Here is a 26,828-nt window from a genome sequence, read left to right on the forward strand (position 1 = left end):
AAGGAAGAAAGAAAGAAAGAAAGAAGAAATGAAGGAAGAAAGAAAGAAAGAAAGAAAGAAAGGAAGGAAGAAAGAAAGATAAAAAGAAAGAAAGAAAGAAATGAAGAAAGAAAGAAGAAAGAAAGAAAGAAAGAAAGAAAGAAAGAAAGAAAGAAAGAAGAAAGGAAAGAAAGAAAGAAAGGAAGAAAGAAAGAAAGGAAGGAAGGAAGAAAGAAAGATAAAAAGAAAGAAAGAAAGAAAGAAATGAAAAAAGAAAGAAAGAAAGAAAGATAGAAAACAGCAGTAAGAGCAGCAGAAATGCCAGCCCCGTTCACGGCAGCCCCAGTGTCCGCGGATGGACGACTGGCCAAGCAGAGCTGGTCCCGTCCGCACAGTGGAATAGTACGCAGCCATGAAAAAGGGAGGCCGGCCCTGACCCAGCCTACAGTGTGGATGAGCCTTGCATACAAGATGCTCAGTGAGAAAAGCCAGACACACAAGGCCTGTTTGCTAATTTTATTATTATTATTATTTTATATTTTTTATTGATTTCAGAGAGGAAGGGAGAGGGAGAGAGAGAGAAACTTCGACAAGAGAGAATCATGGGCCGCCCACCTCCTGCACGCCCCCGACTGGGAATCCAGCCTGCAACCCAGGCAGGTGCCCTTGACCAGAATCGAACCCTGGACCCTTCAGTCCACAGGCCGACACTCTATCCACTGAGCAACACCAGCCAGGGCTTATTTTATTTTATTTTTTAAAAATATTCTTTAGCTGAAACTGGTGTGGCTCAGTGAATAGAGCGTCGGCCTGCGGACTGAAAGGTCCCGGGTTCGATTCCCGGTCAAGGGCATGTACCTTGGTTGCGGGCACATCCCCGGTGGGGGATGTGCAGGAGGCAGCTGATCGATGTTTCTCTCTCATCGATGTTTCTGACTCTATCTCTCTCTTTCCTCTTTGTAAAAAATCAATAAAAAATATATAAAAAATTAAAAAAATTTTTAAAATATTCTTTAATTTTCTTGTGATTTCTATATTAATCCATTTTTTAAAAAATTGATTTCAGCGAGGAAGGGAGAGGGAGAGAAACACCCATGATGAGAGAGAATCACGGATCGGCTGCCTCCCGCACGCCCCCTACTGGGGATGGAGCCCGCAACCCGGGCCTGTGCCCATGACCGGAAATCGAACCCGGGACCTCCAGGTTCATCGGTCGACACTCTATCCATTGGGCAACACCGGCCGGGCTGATTCCATTTCTGTGGAACGTTCCAGAACGTGCAAATCTCTGGGTACCATGTCCCAGCCACCGCCAACCTCCAGGCCCACCGGACCCCATGCCTGTCCCCCCGGGTCCGGCTGCCCCTGCACACACTTACCTCCGGGAAGGCCTCACCGGTGCCCGTCACCTCCCTTTTCACCTGGGGCACCCGAGGGAATAGCTTGCGTCTCAGGGAGAACCTGGGGGTGGGAGGGGGAGGGAGGAAGAGAAATCGTGAGGGACCCGCCGGCTCAGGGTCTGACCCCGGAGGCACCAGGCTCCTCCCCGATCAACCCAGCGGCCAAGTTCAGGGCATGTGGCCTGGACGCCATCCACCAGGGAGTTGCGCTTCCTGCCGAATGGGGGCGGGGATGTGGGACACGGATGGTGGGGAGCTGCCCCGGCCCACCCCCCGCCCAAAAAAGCTACTATAGATAGACACTTGCTTTGCTGTTTTCTCTGCAAAAAAAAAAGATCTTTGGGGACAAAATGTGGCTCCAGGTCCCGGACAAGGGTGACTTGGGCCTGTTTCAACAGCCGGAGGGTTGAGGTATCAGCCGTGCCAGGGGTTCGACTGGGGCGGCAGCTCCGGCTCCATTTAAAAAAAAATATATTTAAAAAAATTTGATTTCAGAGAAAAAGAGGGAGAGGGAGAGAGAGAAACATCTGTGAGGAGAGAGAATCACGGATCGGCCGCCTCCTGCACGCCCCCTACTGGTTGGGGATCGAGCCCGCAACCCCGGGCCTGTGCCCTTGACCGGGAATCGAACCCGTGACCGCCTGGTTCATAGGTCAACGTTCAACCACCGAGCCACGCTGGCCGGGTGACCTTGAATTTTATTTATTTATTTTTTTGTCAATCTCACCTGGGCACATTTACCCATTGATGTTTAGAGAGAGTGGAAGAGAGAGGGAAAGAGAGAGAAAAATTTCGATGTGAGAGAAACACATCGATGGGTTCCCTCTTGCACGTGCCCCGACCAGGGCCCAGCTTGGGCCAGGGAGGAGCCTGAACCCCTAGTCCTGTGTCCTTGACTGGGAATCGAACCAGGACCCTTCAGTCTGCGCAGTGCGCTCTATCCACTGAGCCACACCAGCCAGGGCCCAGAGCGTCACATTTTTGAGTTTTTTGGGTGTTTGTTTTGTTGGTCAGTGGGGGTGGGAATGGGGGCGTGGGGAGGGGGCAGTTACCTCGTGCAGAGAAACATGAGGACGGTGATGGCCAATGCGGCCACCCCCACCACCATCCCCAAAAGGGCACCGGGGAAGCCGCCGACATCCTGGTCTGGGAGGCCTGTGGGGGGGGGAACGGGGAGGAAGAGGGGGGGTCAGAGGGGACCCCGGTCTGTTTCACACACATCCTCCTTCCCCATCGAATTTGCTGACAAATATGAGGTGAGAGAGTGTGGTCAGAAGAAGGAGGGCGGAGGGTACCCCAGGAGCCCAGGAACATGGACAGTGGACAATATCTCCTTCTTGGGGTCCTGTATCCACCCCTCCTCACTGTCACCCCCCACTCCCCCACCCCCATTGTCTCCACGCCCAGCTCACAAGACTGAACCCACCCAGTACCAGCACTTTCTTTCTCATAGACAAAAAAAATGAATGTCTAAGTGTGAAATGTGCAGGGACACGGCCAAAGGAGTGAGTGTGTGAGTGTGAAATGGGCAGGGACACGGCCAAAGGAGTGAGTGTGTGAGTGTGAAATGTGCAGGGACCAGGCCAAAGGAGTGAGTGTGTGGGTGTGAAATGTGCAGGGACACGGCCAAAGGAGTGAGTGTGTGAGTGTGAAATGCGCAGGGACACGGCCAAAGGAGTGAGTGCGTGAGTGTGAAATGGGCAGGGACACGGCCAAAGGAGTGAGTGTGTGAGTGTGAAATGGGCAGGGACACGGCCAAAGGAGTGAGTGTGTGAATGTGAAATGGGCAGGGACACGGCCAAAGGAGTGAGTGTGTGAGTGTGAAATGTGCAGGGACCAGGCCAAAGGAGTGAGTGTGTGAGTGTGAAATGGGCAGGAACCAGGCCAAAGGAGTGAATGTGTGAGTGTGAAATGGGCAGGGACACGGCCAAAGGAGTGAGTGTGTGAATGTGAAATGTGCAGGGACCAGGCCAAAGGAGTGAGTGTGTGAATGTGAAATGGGCAGGGACAAGGCCAAAGGGATGAGTGTGTGAGTGTGAAATGGGCAGGGGCACGGCCAAAGGAGTGAGTGTGTGAGTGTGAAATGGGCAGGGACGCGGCCAAAGGAGTGACTGTGTGAGTGTGAATTTAGAGGCCATGCCCCATGTGCCCCCCAAATTGATCCCAAGGGATGGCTGGGCCCAGGCAAGCGGGGATCCCCACCCTGTGAGATTTTTGTTGTTGTTTTTAGTTGTTGTTTTTAGTTGTTTTGTTGTTGTTGTTTTTAGTTGTTTTTGTTGTTGTTGTTTTTAGTTGTTTTTAGTTGTTTTTCTGTTGTTTTTTTAGTTGTTTTTAGTTGTTTTTCTGTTGTTTTTTTTAGTTGTTTTTAGTTGTTTTTCTGTTGTTTTTTTGTTGTTGTTTGTTCGTTTTTGCCAGTTCTATGGGGCCAGCCTATTAGGAGGCTGTGCAAGGGATGCTGAAAACTGCATCGCCCTGTGCTTATGGGGCCGGCCCGTGAGACCACAGCGCCCCCTGCTGCCTCAGAGGAGGGGTGCAGGATGGGCACCCACAGCTGTGAGGGCAGACAGGCTGACCTCTGGGGGTGACCTCCCAAGATCGGGGGTGGCCGGCAGCTGGGGCCCGTACAGACCCAGCCCAATGGGGTTGAGAATAAGGTGATAGAGAAGGCCTCATGGCCCCTGTCGTTGAGTCCAGGAGGGACCCTCTTATGGGGTGACCCCAGAAATATGGCTGGGGGTACAGGGGGTCAGTGTAGGATACAGACAGAGGGCAGGCTAACTTCGAGAGCCGGCAAGACCTACCTGGGTCCCCTATGCTGGGAGGGGTCCATTATGGGCTCCTGGACCCCCCCCCCCAAAAAAAACATGATGTACGAACAATCTTTTTTTTTTATTATTCCTCACCCCAACATATTTTCCCATTGATTATTTTTTAAATGTTTTTTTTTTTATTGATTTCAGAGAGGAAGGGAGAGAGAAAGAGAGAGAGAAACATCCATGATGAGTGAGAATCACAGATCGGCTGCCTCCTGCACGCCCCCTACTGGGGATCGAGCTTGCAAACCAGGCATGCGCCCTTGATTGGAAATCGAACCCCGGACCCTTCACTCTGCAGGCCGGCGGTCTATCCACTGAGCCACACTGGCCAGGGCAAGATATTTCTATCTCTCTCTCCCTCTCCCTTCCTCTCTGAAATCAATAAAAAAAATATTTTTTTTTTAAGAAAGAGAAAGACACGGGGTGTCTGAAGATGGGATGGAGTGAAGGTTTGGAGCCGAGGCCGTCCTGGGTCAGGGGGGGGCCTCCCTCCAGGGACAGGGTCCTTGTCAGACACAGAAGAGGAGACACAGACGCAGGGGAGCAGCCACGTGGAGACGGAGGGAGACAGAGGCGGGAGGGAGGCAGCCACTAGCCCCGGGGACACCCTGATCTCAGACGTCTGGTCTCCAGGATGGAGAGATGGAAGGCAGGCGGCCTCCGTCCCGGGAACCAGACTCACCAAAACGCAAGATGGGGGTCCAGTCACTCCACAGCTCACTGCGCATGAACCTCACTCTCGCCCGGACGGTGTGCCCGGCTCTCATGGACGAACTGGGCATCAGGTACACGTTCTCCTCGCTGCCTCTTAGGAAAACCTTTCGGAGAATCAAGGACCTGCCGTGAGCTCCGTGGGGGACAGGGCCCCACCGAATGGGGGTGAGGGAGGACGCGGGAATCCATTCCCAGGTTTCATGCGAGCAGGGGTTTGGGGGATATTGTGCCTCTCGCTACAGCTTGAACTAAACTCATTTAGGAGTCCGGCTGGTGAGGCTCAGTGGTTGAGCGTTGACCTAGGAACCAGGAGGTTATGGTTCAGTTCCCAGTCAGGGGCACAGGCCCGGGTTGTGGGTTTGATCCCCAGTAGGGGGCATGCAGGAGGCAGCTGATGCATGATTCTCTCTCCTCATGGATGTTTCTCTCTCCCTCTCTCCCTTTCTTTCTCTCCGAAATCAATACAAATCTTACATAATAAAAGCCTAATATGCTAAGTGTCTGGTCCGATCAACCAATCAAAGAGTAATATGCTAATTATATGCTAAGGCCGCTCAACCAGTCGCTATGACGTGCACTGACCACCAGGGGGCAGACGGCCTGACCGGTAGGTTAGCTTGCTGCTGGGGTCTGGCTGATCGGGACTGAGCCAGACAGGCCGGACACGCCCTGGAGCCCTCCCATGGTCCCTCCCTGGCTGGCCAACCCCCCGTGTCCTTCCCTGGCCCCAATCGTGCACCAGTGGGGTCCCTCGGCCTGGCCTGCGCCCTCTCGCCATCCGGGACCCCTCGGGGATCTCGGAGAGCCGGTTTTGACCCGATCCCGCAGGCCAGGCCCAGGGACCCCATTGGTGCACGAATTCGTGCACCGGGGCCTCTAGTATATTTTTAATAAAAGGGAAAAGATACTTACAGAGTCTTGCTTGGAGGAAGTGCCCTGGAAAACCATAGCAAATGGGAAAGATGGTTAGTGGCTGAGTTTCAATAATGGATTTAAAGGCAGGAGTCCACCCAGAACCTCTGCATTAGTCTGAAGATTCTTTTAAGCTGAAAATATTTGGGATTTAATAGAGGAGGGGAAAAAGCCTTCTGGGCCCCGGCTAGTGTGGCTCAATGGTTGAGCGTTAACCTATGAACCAGGAGGTCAGGGTTCGATTCCCGGTCAAGGGCACAGGCCTGGGTTGTGGGCTCGATCCCCAGTAGGGGGCGTGCAGGAGGCGGCCGATCCATGATTCTCTCTCTTCATTAACTTTTCTCTTTCTCTCTCTCTCTCTCTCTCTCTCTCTCTCTCTCTCTGTCTCCTTTCCCTTTCTCTCTGAAATCAATCAATCAATATATATATATTTTAAGTGCTTGTGTAAAAGAAAAAAAAAATAATGGATGGCCCTCTTATGGCCAAACAGCTCCGTGGATCACAGATTCTATTGGTGAGGATTCGACTCCAAACCGGAGAGAGACGGAGGGGACCCTGTGGGTGACCGTTGCCCACGGCTTCCGTCCTCACCTCTCGCTGGATGTCCAGTTCGTAAAAGAAGATGCTACTCGAGGCCTCAAACCGCAGCCTGGGGTTGTGCCACTGGATCACGTGATGGGATCCGTTCCCGCCGACGGTGAGGTTGGCCGGGGGGTCAACCTTTTCTAAGAAAGAAAAAACAAAACCAAAAAAAACCCAAAAAATCAAAACACAGAACACAACCAAGTCAACGTGGTCCGAGGCCGGCGAGGTGAGTCGCTGGGACGTAGAGAAATGGATCGTAAGAGTCACTTGCCTGGTTTTATTATTATTATTATTATTATTATTATTACTACTACTAGAGGCTCGGTGCACGGAATTCGTGCACCAGGTATGGCCCCCAAGCCTCCTAGCAATCAGGGTTGATTGCGGTGAGACGATATCCCCCCTTGTGGTTTCTCTTCCAAGGAGTTCGTCTGGATTGACTGCATTAGGGGACGTGTCCGGGTGCCCCCAGGGCCGGTCTGGGCCCTCGGGCTGCCGGCCGGGACTTTCTCTCTGGCTGTCGGCCAGTGCCACCCTTCGTTCCGCGCCGCCCCCTGCTGGTCAGCGCACATCGTAGCGAGTCATTGAACTCCCGGTCTTCTGGTCGAACTCCGAAGGGGACAATTTGCATGATTAGGCTTTTATATACATGGATTTTTTTTTCTTTTTTCTCTTTCTTTCTTTCTTTCTTTCTTTCTTTCTTTCTTTCTTTTTCTCCATTTTTTCTATTCTTTTTCCTTTTTTAAAATTTATTTTTCTTCATACTTTCTATTCTTCTTTTTCCTTTTTTTCTTTTTTAATATACATACATTTAAAAATATATATTTTCATTGATTTCAGAGAGGAAGGGAGAGGGAGAGGGAGAGAGAGAAACATCCATGATGAGAGAGAATCACGGACCGGCCGCCTCTAGCAAGCCCCCTACTGGGGATCGAGCCCGCAACCCGGGCACGTGCCCTTGACCGGGAATCGAACCCGGGACCCTTCAGTCCACAGGCCGACGCTCCATCCACTGAGGTAAACCGGCTGGGGCTCCTGTGTGACATCTTTTATGTGTGTCGCCCACCTTGAGGCAGGGTCGAGACGTCCCTAACTAACCTTCTGCATCTCTATCTCCCTGACTCTGAGTCTGGGTCCCCGATGGCGGTCAGACTGGCCCTGGGGGCACCGCGACACGTCCCCTAACGCAGTCAATCCAGACGAAATCCTTGGGGGAGAAACGACGAGGGGGGATATCGCCTCACCCAGCGGTTCTCATCCTGCGGGTCGTGACCCCTTTGACGGTCGAATGACCCTTTCACAGGGGTCACCGAAGACCATCCTGCATATCAGATATTTACATGACGATTCATGACAGTAGCAACATGACAGTGATGACGTAGCAACGAGAATAATGTTATGGTTGGGGGTCCCCACAGCATGGGGAGCTGTATTCAAGGGTCGCAGCCTTAGGAAGGTTGAGAACCACTGATATAGATAGATATAGATATAGATATAGATATAGATATAGATATAGATGTAGATGTAGATGTAGATATAGATATAGATATAGTATAGATATAGATATAGATGTAGATATAGATATAGATGATATAGAGATAGATATAGATATAGATATAGATATAGATATAGATACAGATACAGATATAGATATAGATATAGATAGATATAGATATAGATATAGATATAGATATAGATATAGATGATATAGAGATAGATATAGATATAGATGATATAGATATAGATATAGATATAGATGTAGATATAGATATAGATATAGATATAGTATAGATATAGATATAGATGTAGATATAGATATAGATGATATAGAGATAGATATAGATATAGATATAGATATAGATATAGATACAGATACAGATATAGATATAGATAGATATAGATATAGATATAGATATAGATATAGATATAGATGATATAGAGATAGATATAGATATAGATGATATAGATATATATATAGATATAGATGTAGATGTATATATAGATATAGATGATATAGATATAGATATAGATATAGATATAGATATAGATATAGATAGATATAGATATAGATATAGATATAGATGATATAGATATAGATATAGATATAGAGATAGAGATAGAGATAGATATAGCTATAGATATAGATATAGAGATATAGATATAGATATAGAGATAGAGATAGAGATAGAGATAGAGATTAGATATAGATATAGATGATATACATATACATATACATATAGATGATATAGATATAGAGATAGAGATGATAGATATAGATATAGATATAGATATAGATATAGATATAGATATAGATATAGATATAGATATAGATGATATAGATATAGATATAGATGATATACATATAGATGATATAGATATAGATATATATAGCTATAGATGTAGATTAGATATAGATATACATAGATATAGATTATAGATAGATATAGGTGATAGATGATAGAAAGATAGATAGACAGATGGAACTGCATTGGAAGGGCCCGAAGGTTGAGAACCACTGCCCTCACCGATCTGAATGCCTCTAAGCGGGTCGAAGTCCGTAAACTGGATGGCTGCCTCCTTGCTGGTTCCGTTCACCACGAAGAAGTAGGAGTCCGCGAGCTGGGACCCCACGAGCTCATCGAATCGGCAGCCCATGTGTGTCCCCGAGGCAGGCACGTAACGGGAGCACTCAACCTCGTCCTCATGACTGGAATTTCCAAAGGAGGAGGGCCCAGGGGTCAGCCAGAGAGGGGATCTTGTAAGGGGTCCATCATGGAGACCCCAATCTCTCCTCCCCCCTCCGCCTCCCCCCATTTCCACACTGAAAACTCTCCAAAAACGGGCAAGAAGACTGGCCGGTGTGGCTCAGGGGTTGAGCGTCAACCTGTGAACCAGGAGGTCTGGGTTCGATTCCCGGACAGAGGCACATGCCCTCCATCGCCAGCAGGGGGCGGGCAGGAGGCAGCCGATCCGTGATTCTCTCTCATCATGGACGTTTCTCTCTCTCTCTCTCTCTCTCTCTCTCTCTCTCTCTCTCTCTCTCCTTCTGAAATCAATGGAAGAAATATATATATTTATAAAAAGGGACAAGAAAAGGGACTCATTTTTATCATGGCATAAACATGGCACCCCCATGGAATGCGTGTCCCAGGGAATCGCAAAGAGATTGTGAAAACAGGAAGAAATCTCACCGATTTCATTCTTTAAGACATATTCACTTTCATTTTTATTTATTTTTTATTGGAGCACTCTTTAATTATTTAATCTGTTTCTTTCCCTCCCGAGCATATGAACAAAACGTTGGTACCGGCAAGAATGCAACCATTCTAATGACCGGCAAATTGTCATTTTATTTTTATTGCTTTAAAATATATTTTTATTGATTTCGGGGAGGAAGGGAGAGGCAGACAGAGAGAGAATCATGGATCGGCTGCCTCCGGCTCACCCCCTACTGGGGATCAAGCCCTCAGCCACGGGCCTGTGCCCTTGACCGGGAATCGAACCCAGGACCCTTCAGTCCTCAGGCCGACGCTCTATCCACTGAGACACACCAGCCTGGGCGCAAATTGTCATTTTAGATGCCTGTGTTAATTTGGAACTGGACATAGTACCCCTTCGTTTTAATTACTAAGAAATTAATATATTAAAGTGCCCAGGACATACTAACTTTTAGAGAGAGAGAGAGGAAGGGAGAGAGAGAAACATGGATGTGTTTTTCTACTTATTTAGGCATTCTTTGGTTGATTCTTTCTTTTAATATATATATATACTAGAGGCTCAGTGCATGAAATTCATGCACGGGGTGAGGGTCCCTCAGCCTGGCCTGCACCCTCTCTAATCTGGGACCCCTCGGGGGATGTCCGACCACAAGGATAGGGCCTAAACCGGCAGTCGGACATCCCTCTTGCAATCCAGGACCGCTGGCTCCTAACCACTCACCTGTCTGCCGGCCTGATCGCCCCTAACTGCCTCTCCCCTGCCGGCCTGATCACCCCTAACCGCCCTCCCCTGCTGGCCTGATTGCCCCTAACTGCCCTCCCCTGCTGGCCTGATCGCCCACAACCGCCCTCCCCTGCCGGCCTGATCGCCCCTAACCGCCCTCCCCTGCCGGCCTGATCGCCCCTAACTGCCCGCCCCTGCCGGCCTGATTGCCCCTAACTGCTCTCCCCTGCCGGCCTGATCGCCCCTAACTGCCCGCCCCTGCCGGCCTGATTGCCCCTAACCGCCCTCCCCTGCCGGCCTGATCGCCCCTAACTGCCCGCCCCTGCCGGCCTGATTGCCCCTAACTGCTCTCCCCTGCCGGCCTGATCGCCCCTAACTGCTCTCCCCTGCCGGCCTGATCGCCCCCAACTGCCCTCCCCTGCCGGCCTGATCGCCCCTAACAGCTCTCCTGCCAGCCTGGTCGCCCCTAACTGCTCTCCCCTGCCGGCCTGATCACCCCTAACAGCTCTCCTGCCAGCCTGGTCGCCCCTAACTGCTCTCCCCTGCCAGCCTGATCGCCCCTAACTGCCCTCCCCTGCCGGCTTGATCACCCCTAACAGCTCTCCTGCCAGCCTGATCGCCCCTAACTGCCCTCCCCTGCCGGCCTGATCACCCCTAACAGCTCTCCTGCCAGCCTGGTCGCCCCTAACTGCTCTCCCCTGCCTGCCTGATCGCCCCTAACTGCTCTCCCCTGCCGGCCTGATCACCCCTAACAGCTCTCCTGCCAGCCTGATCACCCCTAACTGCCCTCCCCTGCCGGCCTGATCACCCCTAACAGCTCTCCTGCCAGCCTGGTCGCCCCTAACTGCTCTCCCCTGCCGGCCTGATCGCCCCTAATTACCTCTGCCTCAGCCCCCACCACTGTGGCTTTGTCCGGAAGGATGTCCGGAAGACGTCCAGTCTAATTAGCATATAACCCTTTTATTAGTATAGATATAGATATTTTTTATTGCAGAGAGAGGAAGGGAGAGGGAGAGAGAGAAACATCCATGATGAGAGAGAATCATGGACCGGCTGCCTCCTGCACGCCCCCCAGCTGGCGATCGAGTGCCTAACACAGACATGTGCCCTTGACCGGGAATCGAACCTGGGACCTCCTGGTTCATCGCTCGATGCTCTACCCACTGAGCAACACCGGCCAGGACCCCCTGTGACATCAGGGACCCCCCCCCGGTAGGTCTCCGATGCCTGGCCGGTCCCCGGCTCACCTGGAGGTCCAGCCGTACAGGTGATACTGGACGTCGGCGGGGGCGGCCGGTCCCGGGTTCCAGCTGCAATTCATGTGGTGCAGGTTGTAAATGAGGCAGGAGAAGTTTACGGCCCCGGATCCTTCCAGGCCTGGGAGGGTAGAAAACAAGGAAAAAATCCTTAAAAAGGAGCCATCTGTGAAACTTTCAACCCATAAAGAATATTTTTAAATTATAGTTTTATGGATTTCAGAGAGGAAGGGAGAGAGAGAGAGAGAGAGAGAGAGAAATATCAGTGATGAGAGTGAATCATGGACCGGCCGCCTCCTGCACGCCTCCTACTGGGGATGGAGCCCCCAACCCAGGCCTGTGCCCTGGACCAGGAATCGAACCCGGGACCCTTCCGTCCGCAGGCCGACGCTCTATCCACTGAGCCACACCGGCCAGGACTCAAGAATTTTTTTTTAATATATTTTATTGATTTTTTACAGAGAGGAAGGGAGAGGGATAGAGAGTTAGAAACATCGATGAGAGAGAAACATCGATCAGCTGCTTCCTGCACACCACCTACTGGGACTATGCCCGCAACCAAGGCACATGCCCTTGACCGGAATCGAACCCGGCACCCTTCAGTCCGCAGGCCGACGCTCTATCCACTGAGCCACACCGGCCAGGACTCAAGAATTTTTAAAAAATAAATCCTTACCGATCGACCGCACCTCCAGCTTCTCCAGCCCCCTGGGCACGGGGGTGGGGGCCCTCACCTGGATTGCGAAACTCCAGGACGGACTGGAACGGGGTCCCGTCCACCATCCCGTGGACAGTCAGCGTGGCCCCCCGATGCAGCACGGCGTTGGGAAACCGGCAAAAGTAGGTGCCGTCTCCTTTGACCTACGGAAGGCACCGTCAGGGTCAAATAGATGACCTCTGCTTCGGACCACCTTGAACCTGTTTTCCGTCTTATTCCTCTTATAGAGATATTTTTTATTGATCTCAGAGATGAAAGGAGAGGAAGAGAGGGAGACGTCCAGGATGAGAGAGAATCATGGATCGGCCGCCTCCCGCACGCCCCCTACTGGGGATCGAGCCCACAACCCGGGCATGTGCCCTGGACCGGATTCGAACCCGGGACCCTTCCGTCCGCATGCCGGCGCTCTATCCACTGAGCCACCCCAGCCGGGGCCATGTGGTGGCATATTGGTGCCTGCGTTACAGCCACCAAACGATGAGTTTCTGAAACCCAAATCCCCATTTCTTCATCCAGTCCAGCGGTTCTCAACCTGTGGGTCGTGACCTCTCGGGGGGGGGGGGGTCGAACGACCCTTTCCCAGGGGTCGCCTAAGACCGTCGGAAAACACATCTATAATCACATATTGTTTTGGGGGTGAATCAGGTTGCTTTCATGATGTTCAATGTGTCACAATGAAATCGGGGGTCCCCACCACAGGAGGAACCGTATGAAAGGGTCGCGGCATCAGGAAGGTTGAGAACCACCATTTATTGTCTTTTTTAAAAAATGTCACTTGTCTACGCTCCCTGGTCCGGCCTCTTCTTTCGTCTGTTCACGTCTTCTCTGCGAAGCTTTGTGTAGTCAAAATTAAACCTAATTGAACATCACGGTAGACCTTTTCTCCCGTTAGCCTCTCTTTTGTCAGTTTAATTTGCACGCCCCCGTCATGGAACCTAAGAGGATGGAGGACATGTTTTTTCTTTTTTTTAATCTTTTCTTTTTCTTAATGATTTTTAAATTATTGATATCAGAGAGGAAAGGAGAGGAGAGAGAGAGAGATGGAAACATCAAAGATGAGAGAGAATCATTGATTGGCTGCCTCTTGCACATCTCTCCCATCCCTACCCCTCCCGCCCCAGGATCCAGCTCACAACCCAGGTATGTGCCCTGACCGGGAATCGAACCGTGACCTCCTAGTAACCGTGGTCGGCAAACTGCGGCTCGAGAGCCACATGCGGCTCTTTGGCCCCTTGAGTGTGGCTCCTCCTAAGCCTTAGGAGTCCCCTCATGAAGTGAATCACAATGCACCTGCCTGTATAGTTTCAGTTTAAAAAATTTGGCTCTCAAAAGAAATTTCAATCATTGTCCTGTGGATATTTGGCTCTGTTGACTCATGAGTTTGCCGACCACTGAGCTACACTGGCCGAGCTCTTTTATTTTATATTATTTTATTTTATTATTTTATTTTCCTTACAGCGAGGGCAGTAAGCGTGGGGATCTAAAGAGGCGTTTCACAAGGGAAATTCAAGATGTACACAGAGCAGAGCCCTTGGGCTCGAACCCAGAACCCTCACCTTAGGGTCTTGCCTGGTGGAGGAGCTGGGCGGAGTGTCGATTTTGCATTCTTGCTCGGTCACGTTTCTCCGGGATTTCCAGGTCAGCGTCTTCCTCCTGGGGTACAGCTCCATGTGTACCACGGGGGACCCGTCCGCCTCTGCTGTCACTGAGACAAAACACACAAATAAAAACACAGCGAGAGTCTGGAACCTCTCTCTACCCAAGCGACGTTGTCATTCCAGTCGAGGGGACGCCTTTTGAAAGCACAAGGGGGAGGCCACGACCACCAGGGGGCAGGCAGTCGACCGGTCGACCGCTCGCTATGACGTGCACTGACCACCAGGGGGCAGACAGTCGACAGGTCGACCAGTCGCTGTGACGTGCACTGACCACCAGGGGGCAGACAGTCGACCGGTCGATCAGTCGCTCTGACGTGCACTGACCACCAGGGGGCAGACAGTCGACGGGTCGACCAGTCGCTATGACGTGCACTGACCACCAGGGGGCAGACAGTCGACCGGTCGACCAGTCGCTATGACGTGCACTGACCACCAGAGGGCACAGTCAACCATTTGACCAGTCGCTATGACGTGCACTGACCACCAGGGGGCAGACAGCCGACAAATTTTTTTTGTCGTTTTTTTTTTTGGTGTGTTTGTGTGTGTTTTGGTTTGTTGTCTGTCATGAGGCCAAATTCACAGAAGATAAAAATGAGCCCTTTTTACCCGTCCGGTGCGGCTCAGCGGATGAGCGTAGACCCACAATGGCGAACCTTTTGAGCTCGGCGTGTCCGCATTTGGAAAAACCCGCACTTAACTCTGGGGCCGTGTCACCTAGAGAGATTTTTTTGATCTTTGCCACCGCAGTCACACGAAGACGTACATTTTTGATATTTATTTTATATATTTCAATGCCAGTGAACAAAGAAAAATCAACCCAAAGAAATGAGTTCGTGTGTCAACCTCTGACACGCGTGTCTTAGGTTCGCCGTCGCTGGCGTAGACCCAGGTCGCCGGCACCTACCCAGGTGGGCGTCCTCGCAGTCTGCAAAGCTGAAGAGCACCAGGAGGCCGGCCAAGTCCAGCAGAAGCGCCATCCCAGACCCACAGCGGGACCTGCTGGCCAAGGAGGAGGCAGCACCAGGTCAGAGGTCACCTTGCCCTCTCTGTCTCTTTTTAAAAATGCATTTTTATTGATTTCAGAGAAGGGAGAGAGAATCAGGGACCGGCCGCCTCCCGCACGCCCCCTACTGGGGATGGAGCCCACAACCCGGGCCTGTGCCCCTGACCGGGAATCGAACCCAGGACCCTTCAGCCCGCAGGCCGGTGCTCTATCTACTGAGCCACACCGGCCAGGAGTCTCTCTCTCTCTCTTTCTTTTTAATACATATTTTTACTGATTTTAGAGAGGAAGACTATATACATATATAGCCGATAGAATAAAAGTCTAATATGCTAAGTGTCCTGTCGATCGGCCGGCCGTTCAACCAATCAAAGCGTAATATGCTAATGATATGCGAAGGCCGCTCAACTGCTCACTATGACGTGCACTGACCACCAGGGGGCAGACAGTCGACCGGTCGACCAGTCGCTATGACGTGCACTGACCACCAGGGGGCAGACCCTCTGACCAGCAGGTGAGCTTGCTGCTGGGGTCCGGCCAATCGGGACTGAGCGAGACGGGGTGGACACACCCTGGAGCCCTCCCAGGGTCCCTCCCCGGCCCCGATCGTGCACCCGTGGGGTCCCTCAGCCTGGCCTGCGCCCTCTCGCCATCCGGGACCCCTTGGTAGATGTCGGGGAGCCGGTTTCGGCCGATCCCGCAGGCCAGGCCGAGGGACCCCACTGGTGCATGAATTCGTGCACCGGGCCTTATCTATATATAAATCCTAAACAAAGAAAAGTCTTTGAGCTTCACGTTGCAGAGGGGCGGTTCTGGGACGGGAAGGGGAGGAAATCTGTGGGTCACAGGCGTGTCTGGCTCCCCCGATAAGGCGTCTGGTGGGATAAGATCTCTCTCTCTGAGAGCAGCTCGATCCCTCGGACAGAGAATTCGTTGCCAATGGAAATTTCCTGCCTGGGCCAGTGTGGCTCAGTGGCTAGAGCGACAGCCTGCCGACGGAAGGGTCCCGGGTTCGAGTCCCGTCAAGGGCATGTCCCCGGGATTGCGGGGTCCACCCCCCCACCCCCACCGGCCCTGGTTGTGTCCATGGGTCTCTCTCTCTCTCCCTCTCTCTCTAATAACCAATGGAAAAATATTCTAAGATGAGTTTTAACAACAACCACACCAAAACACACCCATGCAAATGTCCCTTATGCAAATTTCCTTTATGCAAATGACCTCTATGCAAATGTCCTTTATGCAAATGTCCAAGTTTGCTTTGCAAAAGTGGGAATGTCTACATTTAAAGATAGATTTTTAAATATATTTTATTGATCTTTTTACCGAGAGGAAGGGAGAGGGAGAGAGAGTTAGACACATCGGCGAGAGAGAAACATCGATCGGCGAGAGAGAAACATCGATCGGCTGCCTCCTGCACGCCCCCCGACTGGGGATGTGCCCGCACCCCAGGTCCATGCCCTTGACCGGGATTCGAACCCGGGACCCTTCCGTCCGCAGCCCGACGCTCTACCCACTGAGCCACACCGGCCGGGCTGCCTTCGCCTGATTATTTCAAACACCCTGTCTCCGCCCCCCCAAAACCCCCCCGAACCCCATCACCGCCCCAGAGATGAGAAACATCAACTTACGGGCCTGTCCCCTCGAGGTGGGTCTCTGTGTGTCCAAGACGCTGGCTTCCTGGGCTGAAACGGGGCAATTTTGGGGGATGCTCGCCCCCCCGCAGACCCCCCTTAAACCGAGGCACCCAGGGGTCCCCCCGGCTGCTGTCCTGGGGGCAGCTGGCAGAACTGGGGCGGCTGCAAGAAGTAGCAAGAACCCTCTCTCTCTCCCTCTCTCTCTCTCTCTGTTAAAGAATTCTCTGTGAGGTCCGGTTTTTGCACAAAATCTCAAACTCCTATCGCCCGAGCCCCCCTCCGTCTGGGAGGCCAGACCTGGGTTATCGTCTTATCGGGAGGAAAGGATGTTACCCCACGGCTGGCCGTCTCCAGCCCCACTTCTGCTTTTTATATTTATTCTTTAAAAAATATGTATTAATTTTTATTAATTTATATATATATATTATTTTTTAAAATTTTTATATATAAATATATATATTTATTAATTCTGTTCTATTTTTTAAAAAATATACATCCATTTTTATTAATTTATATATATATTATTTTTAAAAATATTTATATATATAAATATATATTTATTAATTCTATTCTATTTTTTTAAAAAATACATATCCATTATATTAATGTATATATATATTATTTTTTTAAATTTTTATATATATAAATATATATATTTATTAATTCTATTCTATTTTTTTAAAAAATATATATCCATTTTATTAATTTATATATATTATTTTTTAAAATTTTTATATATATACATATATATACTTATTAATTCTATTCTATTTTTTAAAAATATATATATATCAATTTTTATTAATTTATATATATATTATTTTTTAAAATTTTTATATATATATATATACATATATATACTTATTAATTCTATTCTATTTTAAAAAAAAAAAAATATATATATATATATATATATATATATATATATATATATATATATATATATATATGTTTATTGATTTCAGAGAGGAAGGGACAGGGAGAGAGAGAGAGAGAGAAATATCAATGAGGAGAGAGAATCATGGACCGGCTGCCTCCTGCACGCCCCCGACTGGGGATCGAGCCCGCAGCCCGGGCCTGTGCCCTTGACCGGGAATCGAACCCGGGACCCTTCCATACGCAGGCCGACGCTCTAACCACTGAGCCACACCGGCCGGGGCTGCAGCCCAATTTTTTCCTCTTCCTCTCGGGGTCCCCGTTTCGGTCGCCCCTTCCGGCTGGTCCGCTCGGCGAGCGGTGACTCTTGTGCGCGTCAGGTTCTCCGAGACGTTGTACGCGGTTCTGGTTCTGGTCCCGTGTTCTCACGGCCCAACCCCTCCGCCCAACTCCCCCTGAGCTGGAGGGAAGCGCCCCAAAATGTCCCTTCATGGTGAGGGGCTCATGGCTGTCTCGGGTCCTGTGAAGGGTCTGTTCGTGGGTGGGACCATGTGCCTTTATTTTATTTTATTATTTTATTTTATTTTATTTTATTATTTTATTAATTCTATTCTATTCTATTATTTAATTTTACTTATTCTATTATATTCTATTATTTTATTTTATTAATTCTATTCTATTCTATTTATTTTATTATTTTATTTTTTAATTAATTCTATTTCATTTTACTGTTTTATTTATTCTATTACATTTTATTTTATTTATTATATTATTTTATTTATTTTATTCTATTCTATTTTATCTTTTTTATTTCATTTATTCTATTCTATTTATTCTATTCTATTCTATCTATTCTATGCTATTTTATTAGTTTATTTTATTTATTCTATTCTATATTCTTTATTTTATTATTTTATTTTCTTTCTTTATTTTATTTATTCTATTCTATTCTATTTTATTTATTGTATTTTGTTTATTTCATTTATTCTATTCTATTCTATTCTATTCTATTCTATTCTATTCTATTCTATTCTATACTGGTGGCCCAGTGCACAAAATTCATGCACTTGGGAGGGAGATCTCTCAGCTTGGATGGCGAGAGGGCACAGGCCAAACCGAGGGACCCCCTGGTGGTCAGTGCACGTCACAGCGACTGGTCGACCGGTCGACGGTCCGCCCCCTGGTGGTCAGTGCACGTCATAGCGACTGGTCGACCGGTCGACGGTCAGCCCCCTGGTGGTCAGTGCACGTCACAGCGACTGGTCGACCCGTCGACTGTCTGCCCCCTGGTGGTCAGTGCGCGTCATAGCGACTGGTCGACTGGTCGACGGTCTGCCCCCTGGTGGTCAGTGCGCGTCATAGCGACTGGTCGACTGGTCGACTGTCTGCCCCCTGGTGGTCAGTGCGCGTCATAGCGACTGGTCGACCGGTCGACTGTCTGCCCCCTGGTGGTCAGTGCGCGTCATAGCGACTGGTCGACTGGTCGACGGTCTGCCCCCTGGTGGTCAGTGCACGTCATAGCGACTGGTCGACCCGTCGACTGTCTGCCCCCTGGTGGTCAGTGCACGTCATAGCGACTGGTCGACCCGTCGACTGTCTGCCCCCTGGTGGTCAGTGCACGTCATAGCGACTGGTCGACCGGTCGACTGTCTGCCCCCTGGTGGTCAGTGCACGTCATAGCGACTGGTCGACCGGTCGACTGTCTGCCCCCTGGTGGTCAGTGCACGTCATAGCGACTGGTTGAGCAGCCTTAGCCGATCATTAGCATATCACGCTGTGATTGGTTGGACGGATGACAGGACCACAGGACACTTAGCATATGAGGCTTTTTCTTACACAGGACTAGTGACCCGGTGCATGAATTCTTGCACAATGAAAGGGAATTAATTAGAAGAAATATTTTAATATCGCCATCCGCCCTCTCTCTGTAATAGAAGTGATGGCCGAATTCACGATCAACAATGACAGATCGGAACACACGCGTGCAGCTGGCGACAGCGAGAGCTTTGTATGTACCGTGAATGCGGGAGTCAAGTAAGCCTTTTATTTAATTTTATTTTTTAAAAATGTATTTTATTGATTTTTTTACAGAGAGGAAGGGAGAGGGACAGAGAGTTAGAAACATCGATGAGAGAGAAACATCGATCAGCTGCCTCCTGCCCGCCCCCCACTGGGGATGTGCCCGCAACCAAGGTCCATGCCCCTGACCGGAATCGAACCCGGGACCCTTCCGCAGGCCGACGCTCTATCCACTGAGCCACACCGGTCAGGGCGGGGATATTTCTTAAAAATTAATTTCAGTTTTTGTTAATGCTCATCCAAGGGAATTCTTGTATTTTAAAGAAAGTTATTTAATTTTTTTTGTTAAACCTCACGCGAGGATATTTTATTTAATTGTTGAATTAATTTATCTTTTTAATCCTCACCTGGGAAGTTTTCATTTTTTGTAATTCACTCTATTTTTTTGTTAATCCTCATCTGAGGATACTCTTGTTTTATTATTATTATTATGAAATTTATTTTACTTTTTGATAATCCTCACCCGAGGATATTTTTATTTTATTTTAATTTGCTTAATCCTCACCTGAGGATTTTTTAAAAAATTAATTTTTGTGAATGCTCATCCAAGGATATTCTTGCATTTTTTAAAAATTTATTTTATTTTTTTTGTGAAACCTCTGCTTAAACCCGAGAATATTTTTGGTGTGTGTGTTTTTTTTTAATTTATTTTGTGTCAATCCCCACCCCAGGATAAAATTTAAAAAAATATACACAATAAAATAAAAAAATAGGAAATACAAATTAAAAAAAAAACAAATAATAAAATAAAGAATGAATAAATAAAACAATAAGATTTTAACGAACTCTTAATGATTTTGAAAACATTTTATGATTTTCGGTCGATGCAAAACACGCCCGTTCGGAGAAAGATAAGTATCGCAGGGTCTCAGTCATTTGCGGAATCTAGTGAACACCGTCCACCGACGAACAAAGACAGATCCGGAGACAGAAGAGTCATCATCGGACCATCAAACCAATGGACACAGACGTCGGGAGGCGAGGGCATGATTACGGGGTTCCGGGGGTGATGGGGGGGGAGATAAGGACCCAAATGTAATACCTTAATCAAGCAAGAAAAAAAATTTAAAAAAATAATAAAAAATAAAAAAAGTGTATCTTCGTTGTCGAAAGGTATTACAGACCTTTTTACCCCAATGCCCCTCCTCCACCCCACCCCTCCCCTCCCCGGCCTCCACCACACGATTGTCTATATGCCCAGGGAATACGCATTCACGTGCATACAAGTTCCCTCCTTTCATCAACGTTTCTCTCCCACTCCCTTCCTCTCCGTCTAAAAAAAAAATCAATAAAAAAATATTTTTACATTAAAAAAATATACATCCGTCGAGAAAAACATATCTTCAGGCGACGACGCACAAAAAAGAAACGATCCGCAAACAATACCAAAAAAAATCCCCCAAACACACCCCAAAACAAAAGAAAAATTCCGCCAAGATTCCAAAACGACGGGGAGAGCTGGAGGCCTCTGGGATTCACACCTTTGCCGTGGACTCTTCCACCTCTTCCACGGAAAAGATCTCTTCGGTGTCCCCTTTCCCGGCGGCTGGGGCAAATTTCTCCCAGATGATCTGGGAAGAGAGAAAAAAATAAAAATAAAATAAATGAGGGTGTGGGGTCTGCAGGATTCCCCGTTTGCTGGTGGGGTGGGGATTGTAGATGGAAACGCCAAACAGATCTACGTGGGTCTCCTTGTCCCTGAGGGACCAGCCCGGCCGCCCTGCTGGAGGGTTTGTGGACGAATGGGAGACGTCATGCAGGATGTGGGACGTGCAAAGGTCCTGGGGCAGGTGGGAGCTTGGACAGGAAAATGGGGGAAGTGGTTCAGCCTGGTTCCCCATGAGGCCAACAGGATGCTGGGGGTCCCCGGAAACCAGGGATCAGGAATGGGGGGTGGGCCCAGGGTGTGGGCTCAGGATAATGATGACCCGAGAGATGTCCATGTCATTGATGGGGGTGAGCGAGCTGGGAGCTGGTTGCTATGAGGACAGCGGAGAGACGTGGTCCCTGAGGGGGTTCCTATAGGGGGTGGGGGTCTCCCCATTTTTTGTCACCCTTCACCCCCTTCTGGCACCTCCTCCAGGGGGTCCGGTCAGACTCCCTACTGTCTGTGTGTCCCTCAGTCTCTCACGACCTGACCCCTGACCCCAAGGCAAGGCCACGGAGCTGGACACAGCATTCCGGCCACATCCCGGTAGCCCCCCCTTCAAAGGGTCACCCAAGCAGGAGATGGCGGGACTTTCTCAGGGTCCCTGGAGCCCCCCCCCCCGCCCACTTTCCACCCTGGATCACCCCTCTCCCCGGACGAACCTCATCATCGGTCAGATAGTCATTGTTCACTTTATCTTTGACGCGAGGAATGGGCACCCCAACAAACCTAATGAGACCAAAAAAAAAAAAAAAAGTGTGAAGCATGAACCCAGGTGGCGGAGTTCCCCCTAGATCTCCAAGCAGACGCTCCCTGTCAATCAGATGGTGACTGGCGGTTTCCCTGTCCAATCAGATGGCGACTGAGGCCTTCCCTGTCCAATCAGAGCTGGGCAGCTGTATCCCTTTTCCCTCCCACCAGCAGCATTTCGGCAGCCAGAACAATGTCATCGAAACATCGCACAAGGATCCACAAAACAGAATCGAGGAGGCACGGGGGGAATCCAGCGTGGGGACCACGGGGGGCCTTTCCAGAACCTTCACTCTGACCCTCGGAGGCAGGGATGGGCGTGGGGAGTCCAGGGTCTTTGGTGATAAAGGCTGGCGGCTCCTAAGACCCATGACCCTCCTTCCCCCCAAACTTCTGCGCATGTGGCCCAGCCTCTGTTTTGTGACTTATTTATTATTCTTTGGGGTTTTTTTTATATTTTTTGTGTGTGAGTTATTTATTATTATTAAATTAATAACATCTGGGCGCACTGTTAGCCAGACTTGAATTTACTAACTTTTAAATATATATATACTAGAGGCCTGGTGCATGAAATTCATACGGGGGAGGGGGTGTTCCTGAGCCCAGCCTGCACCGCTGGCTCCTAACCACTCACCTGCCTGCCTGATCGCCCCTAACCACTCTGCCTGCCTGATCGCCCCTAACCACTCACCTGCCTGCCTGATCGCCCCTAACCACTCACCTGCCTGCCTGATCGCCCCTAACCACCTCTGCCTGCCTGATCGCCCCTAACCACCTCTGCCTGCCTGATCACCCCTAACCACTCACCTGCCTGCCTGATCGCCCCTAACCACCTCTGCCTGCCTGATCGCCCCTAATCCCTCTGCCAGCCTGATCGCCCCTAATCCCTCTGCCTGCCTGATCGCCCCTAATCCCTCTGCCTGCCTGATCGCCCCTAACCATCACTGCCTGCCTGATCACCCCTAACCATCTCTGCCTGCCTGATCACCCCTAATCCCTCTGCCAGCCTGATCGCCCCTAACCATCACTGCCTGCCTGATCACCCATAACCATCTCTGCCTGCCTGATCGCCCCTAATCCCTCTGCCTGCCTGATCGCCCCTAATCCCTCTGCCTGCCTGATCGCCCCTAACCATCTCTGCCTGCCTGATCGCCCCTAATCCCTCTGCCTGCCTGATCGCCCCTAACCATCACTGCCTGCCTGATCACCCATAACCATCTCTGCCTGCCTGATCGCCCCTAATCCCTCTGCCTGCCTGATCACCCCTAATCCCTCTGCCAGCCTGATCGCCCCTAACCATCACTGCCTGCCTGATCGCCCCTAACCATCTCTGCCTGCCTGATCGCCCCTAATCCCTCTGCCTGCCTGATCGCCCCTAATCCCTCTGCCTGCCTGATCGCCCCTAACCATCTCTGCCTGCCTGATCGCCCCTAATCCCTCTGCCTGCCTGATCGCCCCTAACCATCACTGCCTGCCTGATCACCCATAACCATCTCTGCCTGCCTGATCGCCCCTAATCCCTCTGCCTGCCTGATCGCCCCTAATCCCTCTGCCTGCCTGATCGCCCCTAACCATCACTGCCTGCCTGATCACCCCTAACCATCTCTGCCTGCCTGATCACCCCTAATCCCTCTGCCAGCCTGATCGCCCCTAACCATCACTGCCTGCCTGATCACCCATAACCATCTCTGCCTGCCTGATCGCCCCTAATCCCTCTGCCTGCCTGATCGCCCCTAATCCCTCTGCCTGCCTGATCGCCCCTAACCATCTCTGCCTGCCTGATCGCCCCTAATCCCTCTGCCTGCCTGATCGCCCCTAACCATCACTGCCTGCCTGATCGCCCCTAACCACCTCTGCGTGCCTGATCGCCCCTAACCACCTCTGCCTGCCTGATCACCCCTAACCACTCACCTGCCTGCCTGATCACCCCTAACCACCTCTGCCTGCCTGATCGCCCCTAATCCCTCTGCCAGCCTGATCGCCCCTAATCCCTCTGCCTGCCTGATCGCCCCTAACCATCACTGCCTGCCTGATCACCCCTAACCATCTCTGCCTGCCTGATCGCCCCTAACCACCTCTGCCTGCCTGATCGCCCCTAATCCCTCTGCCAGCCTGATCGCCCCTAACCATCACTGCCTGCCTGATCACCCCTAACCATCTGTGCCTGCCTGATCGCCCCTAATCCCTCTGCCTGCCTGATCGCCCCTAACCATCACTGCCTGCCTGATCGCCCCTAACCTTCACTGCCTGCCTGATCACCCCTAACCATCTCTGCCTGCCTGATCGCCCCTAATCCCTCTGCCAGCCTGATCGCCCCTAACCATCACTGCCTGCCTGATCGCCCCTAACCATCACTGCCTGCCTGATCACCCCTAACCATCTCTGCCTGCCTGATCGCCCCTAATCCCTCTGCCTGCCTGATCGCCCCTAATCCCTCTGCCTGCCTGATCGCCCCTAACCATCACTGCCTGCCTGATCACCCCTAACCATCTCTGCCTGCCTGATCGCCCCTAACCCCTCTGCCAGCCTGATCGCCCCTAACCATCACTGCCTCCCTGATCGCCCCTAATCCCTCTGCCTGCCTGATCGCCCCTAATCCCTCTGCCTGCCTGATCGCCCCTAACCATCTCTGCCTGCCTGATCGCCCCTAATCCCTCTGCCAGCCTGATCGCCCCTAACCATCACTGCCTGCCTGATCGCCCCTAATCCCTCTGCCTGCCTGATCGCCCCTAACCATCACTGCCTGCCTGATCGCCCCTAACCATCACTGCCTGCCTGATCACCCCTAACCATCTCTGCCTGCCTGATCGCCCCTAATCCCTCTGCCAGCCTGATCGCCCCTAACCATCACTGCCTGCCTGATCGCCCCTAACCATCACTGCCTGCCTGATCACCCCTAACCATCTTTGCCTGCCTGATCGCCCCTAATCCCTCTGCCAGCCTGATCGCCCCTAACCATCACTGCCTGCCTGATCGCCCCTAACCATCACTGCCTGCCTGATCACCCGTAACCATCTCTGCCTGCCTGATCGCCCCTAATCCCTCTGCCTGCCTGATCGCCCCTAATCCCTCTGCCAGCCTGATCGCCCCTAACCATCACTGCCTGCCTGATCACCCCTAACCATCTCTGCCTGCCTGATCTCCCCTAATCCCTCTGCCTGCCTGATCGCCCCTAACCATCACTGCCTGCCTGATCACCCCTAACCATCTCTGCCTGCCTGATCGCCCCTAATCCCTCTGCCAGCCTGATCGCCCCTAACCATCACTGCCTGCCTGATCACCCCTAACCATCTCTGCCTGCCTGATCGCCCCTAATCCCTCTGCCTGCCTGATCGCCCCTAATCCCTCTGCCTGCCTGATCGCCCCTAACCATCACTGCCTGCCTGATCGCCCCTAACCATCACTGCCTGCCTGATCGCCCCTAACCATCACTGCCTGCCTGATCACCCCTAACCATCTCTGCCTGCCTGATCGCCCCTAATCCCTCTGCCTGCCTGATCGCCCCTAACCATCACTGCCTGCCTGATCGCCCCTAACCATCACTGCCTGCCTGATCACCCCTAACCATCTCTGCCTGCCTGATCGCCCCTAATCCCTCTGCCTGCCTGATCCCCCCTAATCCCTCTGCCTGCCTGATCGCCCCTAACCATCTCTGCCTGCCTGATCGCCCCTAATCCCTCTGCCTGCCTGATCGCCCCTAATCCCTCTGCCTGCCTGATCGCCCCTAACCATCACTGCCTGCCTGATCGCCCCTAACCATCACTGCCTGCCTGATCGCCCCTAACCATCACTGCCTGCCTGATCGCCCCTAACCGTCACTGCCTGCCTGATCGCCCCTAACCATCACTGCCTGCCTGATCACCCCTAACCATCACTGCCTGCCTGATCGCCCCTAACCATCACTGCCTGCCTGATCGCCCCTAACCATCACTGCCTGCCTGATCGCCCCTAACCATCACTGCCTGCCTGATCGCCCCTAACCATCACTGCCTGCCTGATCGCCCCTAACCATCTCTGCCTGCCTGATCGCCCCTAATCCCTCTGCCTGCCTGATCGCCCCTAACCATCACTGCCTGCCTGATCGCCCCTAACCATCACTGCCTGCCTGATCGCCCCTAACCATCACTGCCTGCCTGATCGCCCCTAACCATCACTGCCTGCCTGATCGCCCCTAACCATCACTGCCTGCCTGATCTCCCCTAATCCCTCTGCCTGCCTGATCGCCCCTAACCATCACTGCCTGCCTGATCGCCCCTAACCATCACTGCCTGCCTGATCACCCCTAACCATCTCTGCCTGCCTGATCGCCCCTAATCCCTCTGCCTGCCTGATCGCCCCTAACCATCACTGCCTGCCTGATCGCCCCTAACCATCACTGCCTGCGTGATCACCCCTAACCATCTCTGCCTGCCTGATCGCCCCTAATCCCTCTGCCTGCCTGATCGCCCCTAATCCCTCTGCCTGCCTGATCGCCCCTAACCATCTCTGCCTGCCTGATCGCCCCTAATCCCTCTGCCTGCCTGATCGCCCCTAATCCCTCTGCCTGCCTGATCGCCCCTAACCATCACTGCATGCCTGATCGCCCCTAACCATGACTGCCTGCCTGATCGCCCCTAACCATCACTGCCTGCCTGATCGCCCCTAACCATCACTGCCTGCCTGATCGCCCCTAACCATCACTGCCTGCCTGATCGCCCCTAATCCCTCTGCCAGCCTGATCGCCCCTAACCATCACTGCCTGCCTGATCACCCCTAACCATCTCTGCCTGCCTGATCGCCCCTAATCCCTCTGCCTGCCTGATCGCCCCTAATCCCTCTGCCTGCCTGATTGCCCCTAACCATCACTGCCTGCCTGATC

At 51.2% G+C, this 26,828-nt stretch overlaps 3 protein-coding genes across 5 annotated transcripts in view; 1 reads left to right on the top strand and 2 right to left on the bottom strand.

Annotated features, from left to right (window-relative positions):
- Nucleotides 1–14,957, bottom strand: part of LOC132223773 (granulocyte-macrophage colony-stimulating factor receptor subunit alpha-like) — a 17,289-nt gene extending 2,332 nt beyond the window's left edge. The window contains exons 1-10 of the mRNA XM_059678793.1: nt 14,885–14,957; nt 13,879–14,027; nt 12,339–12,465; nt 11,596–11,725; nt 8,932–9,113; nt 6,413–6,546; nt 5,822–5,845; nt 4,878–5,013; nt 2,432–2,534; nt 1,166–1,440 (exon numbers count right to left, since the gene is read on the bottom strand). Of these exons, the coding sequence (XP_059534776.1) occupies nt 1,166–1,440; nt 2,432–2,534; nt 4,878–5,013; nt 5,822–5,845; nt 6,413–6,546; nt 8,932–9,113; nt 11,596–11,725; nt 12,339–12,465; nt 13,879–14,027; nt 14,885–14,957 (1,333 nt within the window). The remainder of the gene's footprint in view (nt 1–1,165; nt 1,441–2,431; nt 2,535–4,877; nt 5,014–5,821; nt 5,846–6,412; nt 6,547–8,931; nt 9,114–11,595; nt 11,726–12,338; nt 12,466–13,878; nt 14,028–14,884) is intronic.
- The window catches only part of SLC25A6 (solute carrier family 25 member 6), a 266,945-nt gene that overhangs the window by 34,427 nt on the left and 205,690 nt on the right, over nt 1–26,828 (top strand). The gene's annotated exons all lie outside the window — the stretch shown is intronic.
- CSF2RA (colony stimulating factor 2 receptor subunit alpha) overlaps nt 20,784–26,828 on the bottom strand; it is a 34,047-nt gene continuing 28,002 nt past the window's right edge. For 2 of the 3 annotated variants that reach the window (XM_059679292.1, XM_059679291.1), the window contains exons 11-12: nt 21,883–21,949; nt 20,785–21,143 (exon numbers count right to left, since the gene is read on the bottom strand). In XM_059679292.1, the coding sequence (XP_059535275.1) occupies nt 21,048–21,143; nt 21,883–21,949 (163 nt within the window). In that variant the 3' untranslated portion in view covers nt 20,785–21,047. Of the gene's footprint in view, nt 21,144–21,882; nt 21,950–26,828 lie in introns of all 3 variants that reach the window. The other variant, XM_059679293.1, reaches the window with a different exon arrangement.

This window comes from Myotis daubentonii, chromosome X (genome assembly GCF_963259705.1).
Source record: "Myotis daubentonii chromosome X, mMyoDau2.1, whole genome shotgun sequence".
Lineage (NCBI taxonomy): Eukaryota > Metazoa > Chordata > Mammalia > Chiroptera > Vespertilionidae > Myotis > Myotis daubentonii.